Source organism: Rhincodon typus, chromosome 4, assembly GCF_021869965.1.
Source record: "Rhincodon typus isolate 14 chromosome 4, sRhiTyp1.1, whole genome shotgun sequence".
Lineage (NCBI taxonomy): Eukaryota > Metazoa > Chordata > Chondrichthyes > Orectolobiformes > Rhincodontidae > Rhincodon > Rhincodon typus.
The window spans coordinates 6,309,896-6,316,371 of NC_063335.1; the positions used below are offsets into that span (position 1 = coordinate 6,309,896).

A 6,476-nucleotide genomic window follows, 5' to 3' on the forward strand; every position below is an offset into this window, starting at 1 on the left:
TTTTTTTTTCTGAAGAAGGGTCGAGGCCCGAAACGTCAGCCTTCCTGCTCCTATGATGCTGCTTGGCCTGCTGTGTTCATCCAGCTCTACACCTTGTTATCTCACACTATTCATTAACGTTGTTTTAGTCTGTCAAAGAAATAAACAGTTACTTGCCCCGTTTACACAAATTCCAGCTTCCCTGTAGAGCATGCCATGCCATTTCAGTCTTATGCTTGCAGCCACTTGCTGTATAAAAGCTCCTGGAATTTTAATGGGTGAGGGCTAGTCTGACAGATATTAGGTGTTGTTTGTTCAGTGGTTATATAGCATATTTGGCTAGCTGTTTCTGTTTAGTCCCTGTTTTCTTCACGATTCTCTGAAATACTTGGGATTTTTTTTGAATATTACTAACAATTTCGTTAGTCATTTTAATTATTTGCAAATTGATAGAAACTACAAGCGTAAGCATGATGCAAACCAGAATACAAGTCTGAAGTTCCTGTTAGTAATTTCATTCCTTGTTCTTAAACTTTTTTTTATGTGCTTCAATATATCATATTGAGTTGTAAGAAATGTCCTTAATTAGATGTAAATTAGGAATGAGGAAGCATGTTTGACTTTCAAGACTACCAGTATATGAACAATGCTTGTCTGCTTGGGCTGAACAATCTGCTGGACTTGTAACTCTCTCTGAAATTGTTAACAGAAGAATTTTTAGCTGTCTTACGTCAGTGATGAGTGTTTAAAGTGAATTTTTTTTGGAGTCATTGAAGTGAATTTAGAAAAATGCTGACACACTGTTATTTTAACAGTTGCACTGCTTTTTGAGTTTATAGGGGTATAGGCCTGAAATTTAGCAATAAATTTTTTGTGCTTTTTTTTAAAAATTGCTAACGAACTAACTTGGTCAGTTGTTATGAGAAACAGATCTTTAGTGCTGCAGTGTGGTATTAGAGTCATAGAGCTGTACAGCATGGAAATAAACCCTTCAGTCCATCCCATCCATGCCAACCAGATATTCTAAATTAATCTAGTCCCATCTGCCAGCATTTTGCCCATATCCCTATAAACCCTTCTTATTCATATACCCATCCAGGTGCCTTTTAAATGTTGCAATTGTACTAGCTTCCATCACTTCCTCTGGCAGCTCATTCCATACACGCACCTCCCTCTGCATGAAAAAGTTGTTCCTTAAAGTCCCTTTTAAATCCTTCACCTCTCACTTTAAACCTATGCCCCCTAGATTTGGGCTCACCCTCAAGATTTTAAAAACCTCTGTAAGGTCACCCTTAAGCCTCCGACGCTCCAGGGAAAATAGCTCCAGTCTATTTAGTCTCTCCAACAGGCTCAAATCCTCCATCCCTGACAACATCCTTATAAATCTTTTTGGAACCCTTTCAAGTTTAACAACATCCTTACTATAGCAGGGAGACCAGAATTGCAGACAGTATTCCAAAAGTGGTCTAACCAATGTCCTGTACAGCCACAACTCCAACTCCTGTACTCAATGCACTGACCAATAAAGGCAAGCATACCAAATGCCTTCGTCACTACCCTGTCTACCTGCAACTCCACTTTCAAGGAACTATGAACCTGCACTTCAAAGTCTCTTTGTACAGGAACACTCCCTAGAATCTTACCATTAAATGTGTAAATCCTGCTCTGATGTCCTTTCCAAAATGTGGCACCTCACATTTATCTAAATTAAACTCCGTCTACTACTGCTCAGCCGTTTGGCCCATGTGATCAAGGTCCCATTGTACTTTGAGGTAGCCTCCTTCGCTGTTCACTACACCTCCAATTTTAGTGTCAAAGAGTCATCCTCCGCCCTGGGGAAAATACCTTGTCCATTTACCCTGTCCATGCCCTTCATGACTTTATAAACCTGTATAAGTTCGCCCCTCAGCCTCCAAACCTCCAGAGAAAATAACCCCAGCCTAATCAGCCTCTCCCTTCCACAAACTTACTAACCATACCTCCTATGTTCACATCCAAATCAATTATATAAATGACGAAAAACAGTGGACCCAGCACCAAATTTGTGGCACACTGCTAGTCATAGGTCTCCAGTCTGGAAAGCCACCCTCCACCACCACCCTTTGTCTTCTTCATTCAAGCCAGTTCTGAATCCAAATGGCTAGTTCTCCCTGTATTGTATTGTTGAGTTCAGCATTTTAAAAGTGAGGTTTAGTCAAGTGGAAGGATGATAATGTGAAATTTAAGCCTTGTTTATTGTTAATCATTGATTTTATAATAGCAGTAATTAATTCAAATTATTTTCGTTATGTTGCTAACAACTGTGCTGCCACTGTGTCATACAGAGGGATCTGGAGATGCTGCTAATTCCTTAACAGTTCTTCAAAAAAGAGTGAAGAGGCAAGAAAATCTCCTACAGCGTTGCAAGGAGATGATTCATACACACAAAGAACGTTGCACCCAGATGACCAGTGAAAAGGAAGCCCTTCAAGAACAACTGGATGAACGCTATCAGGAGCTGGAAAAAATAAAGGTGAATGCACAGATGAACAGAGCTTTGTTTTGCAATGGATTCTCATTATATTCCAACAATACATGCTGAAAGGACTTAAAGCCCAGATGCCGTTGAATGTTTGATACTTGGCTCAGAACCGAAGTTGGTTTGTTTTCCAAAAAAGACTGTGCTAATCTTATGCTCTTTATACAAGCCGAGTTTTTGGGCAGTCAGATCACACATAATTAGAAGATATTGTTCAATGCAAACAAATTTCCAACTGTTCAGAGTTCCTTTTGAATATTTGTTTCCTTTCTTCACACTGACTGACAAATGCTATGTACTACTGTTCTACTGTCTCGCACCTCGAAGCAGATCTGCAATCTTTTTGCCATCCAGAGCTGGTTAGCTCCTTGAGAAAAACTACTAGTTTGCAGATTGTACTTTTAAAGTATTGTTTCTCAAAAGATTATAACACCAGAAAAGGAGGCCATTTGACTCAGTAGGCCCATGCTACCACTCTGTAAAGCAATCAGTCTCGCAGTCCCAGTCTCATTCCTGCAGCACTGGAAGTTTAATTTCAAGTGTCTGTCCAATTTTGTTTTGAAATTATTCCTTGTTTCTACTTCCTCTGCCCTCTTAGGTAGAGGTTTCGAGGTCAATGCTATTTATTGTGTAAAAGAAGGATCTTCCACATATCTGTCCTGCACCATTAGCCCAAATCCTTAAGTTTGTGTTCCTTAGATTTTAGACACTCATTACATCATAACTGGAACAGCTTTTCTAGGTGTAAGTTATTCAATCCTATACACCTCTAACAAATTTCCCCTCCATCTCCTTTGCTGCAAAGACAGTCCTAGATTCTCTAGCTTAACCTTGCAGCTCAATTCCCTTGTAACAGGAGCCATTCTGGTAAATTCTGTGCCCCTTCAAGGATCCTCCTAGTCTTTCTAAAGTGCAGTGACCAGAAATGGAGGCAAAACCTGGTTAATCTGAGCTTTCTAAAAGTATAGCATAACCTCTACATCTACTTACGAAACCCAAAATTCCATATGTTGTGCTAACTTCTCCGTTAACGTGTCCTGCTAAGTTCAATAATCGATGCACATGATCCACTTATTTTTGGACTTCTCATAGAATGTCAACTTGAAAGAGTATAGAAAAATACATATTTTAAAGGTTGACAGGTTCAAATGTCATTTTTTAATGAAAACCAGTTACTAAAATTTTGAGGAAATGAAACAAACATTATGTGTATACTAGGTTCTTACAGTCACTTTGATGCTCAGCTTGATCTGCTTCCAAATTCTGACATTTTTTAGGGTTACCTTCTGATAGTTCAGAGAGATTGAAAAACATTTAATTTTTTTCATTATGACTGAATACTGTGACTGGAACTGTGCTCAAAAATGACAAACACAGCAGATGGTCACCAAATCATTCTGGCCCTGTATTGGAAAGGGGAACAATCCAAATATATGAATTTAATCATTACTGCATTTAGATCCTTGCACTGCACATAAAGAAGGTGTCTTTGGAAGGTCTGCAGTGTAGGTTGAATAGAATGATGTTGAATTAAGAGGGCAGGTTAGATAGGTATTGGTTTCCATTCCCTCGCGTATGAAAGATTTAAGGAATTGAGGCACTTTAAGATGTGGAAAGGATTTGATGGAGCAGATAACAAGAAACTATTTCTTCCAGTAGGCGAGTCCAAAGTAAACGGGCACAACCTTGAAATTAGGGAACTTTTCGGAGCTCACATCAGGCAACACCCGTTCACACAAAGGCAGTGCGGATCTCAAACTCCTGCAAAGTTATTGCGGTTAGGTTAATTGAAAACATCAAAGCTGGAATTAATAGATTTTTGCTCTGAAAGTATATTAAGGAATGTGGAAATTGAGGTAACTGGAATTAAGATCAACTGTAAACTAAATGAAGGGGCAAACCGTCTGATGGGACCGAATCGGTGCTACTCAATTTCGTGTAGGGGAGTGTCCGGAACTGAAGTGTTATTTAACATGATTTTGAAAATAACTAAAATACCTTCCATCTTTGGTTCTAAAACCTTCTTGAGATAAAGACTTCATTCCAACATCCTTTTTAAGTAGTTATTTTATGTCTGTCCCTCAGTCTCACTACTTCAAAATTTCTCTGACCTCTGTCTTGCATTGAAAGAGAATGATATGGCACATTGCATATTGAGCTCAATCAGTCATGGTTTTACGTATTTATTAAATTTAATGTTTGTAACTTTCTGTTCCCATCTCTGCTATTTTCTGTCACTTAACTTAGTATCGTCAGGATGCATAGATATTTAGCTCTCTGCTAAGTCATTTAGAAATATAGTGAAAAGGTGAAGCCCCAGAACAAATCCCTGGAGGAGAGCACAATATGCTTCTTGACAATTTGGGTACATAGCTATCCTCTTTTTTTTGTCTTTCCCTTTCGAACCAGTTGCCTACCCATGCCAACAGCTGTCTCCAATTCAATGCGCACATTTTAGTTAAGAGCACAGTACTGTGGATGCTGGAGCTCTGAAATGGAAAGAAGTACTGAAGAAAATCAGAATCTGACAGCATCTGTGGAGATAGAAAAACATTCATGTTTTGAGTCCAGTGTGACTCTTTCTTGGAAAACCCCACATTTTAGTTAAGTCTTTTAACCTGCTCTACATTTTAGGCACGGAACAATTAACTGTCAAATGCTTTTTATGAGTCCATATAAATAACGGTAATTCATATCCCTAAACTATTTGTTACCACACTTAACAAGTTATTTAGGTTTCTTAGACAACAAAGTGCAGAGCTGGATGAACACAGCAGGCTAATTCTGATGAAGGGTCTAGGCCCGAAACGTCAGCCTTTCTGCTCCTATGATGCTGCTTAGCCTCCTGTGTTCATCCAGCTCTGCACCTTGTTGTCTCGGATTCTCCAGCATCTGCAGTTCCTACTATCTCTGATTCAGTTTAGGTTTCTTAGTCATGTTTCATTCAAAAACAAATCATCCTGATTCTTACTGATTAGCTCATTTTTAATTAATCTGTTAAATTCTGTTCGGAATGACAAATTCTCTTCACTTCCTCACAAAAGAATAATGGGCTTAAAATTTTTTTCTCCATCTTTTTTAAATTATCATTATCACTTAATTATTTTCAAATCCAAGGACAAATTCCTGACCCAAGAGAATTTTGGAAGATTGTGTTTAAAATATCTACAACTTCTCACCCACTCCTTTAACACCCTTGTATGGAAACCATCATGTCCCGGAGATTTGTTTATCTTTAGTCTTATTAGTTTTTTTATCATTACTTTTTAAAACTTGCATTTGATTTAATAAGTTCCTTCTTAATTTTCATATCCTTAACCCTTTATCAGCAACTCCTATTCTGAAAACCACACAAAAGCACTGATTAGCAAGTTTTCCATTTCCTGATTTTTTTTTTTGAAGAACATATCAGTCTTTAAGGGACTTGCATTCGCTGTAGTCACCCTGTTGGCTTGCATGAAAAATCTTTTGTGTTGGCAGTCATATCCCTTGCACGATTTTTCTAATTCCGTTTCCATAGTTCTCATTCTTTTTCCTTATATATATATATGTATGTTCCTTTGGTGTTCTGAACATCTTTTCTAATCCACTGGATCCTTCTGATTTTTACTTTAATAAAAGACCTTTCTTATAGCTGTATTCCAATAGCAGAACTTGGTAATGGGCTAAAAGCAGCGCCATAAAGAAGAGAGTTTGGGGGCACAGCCTGTTAAGGTTAGCCCTTATTGGGTAAGGAAGGAAGTGGGTGAGGAGGAACAAAAACAAAGTTGCTGGAAAAGCTCAGCAGGTCTGGCAGCATCTGTGAAGGAGAAAACAGAGTTAACGTTTCGGATCCGGGAAGGGTCACCGGACCCAAAACGTTAACTCTGTTTGCTCCTTCACAGATGCTGCCAGACCGGCTGAGCTTTCCAGCAACTTTGTTTTTGTTCCTGATTTACAGCATCCGCAGTTCTTTTGGTTTTTATTTAGTGGATGAGGG

The 6,476-nt window shown here is 38.6% G+C and overlaps 1 protein-coding gene across 2 annotated transcripts in view; it reads left to right on the forward strand.

Moving 5' to 3' along the window:
• The window catches only part of golga4 (golgin A4), a 128,498-nt gene that overhangs the window by 36,565 nt on the left and 85,457 nt on the right, over positions 1–6,476 (forward strand). For both annotated transcript variants that reach the window (XM_048595648.1, XM_048595649.1), the window contains exon 8: positions 2,304–2,491. In XM_048595648.1, coding sequence (XP_048451605.1) covers positions 2,304–2,491 — 188 coding nt within the window. The remainder of the gene's footprint in view (positions 1–2,303; positions 2,492–6,476) is intronic.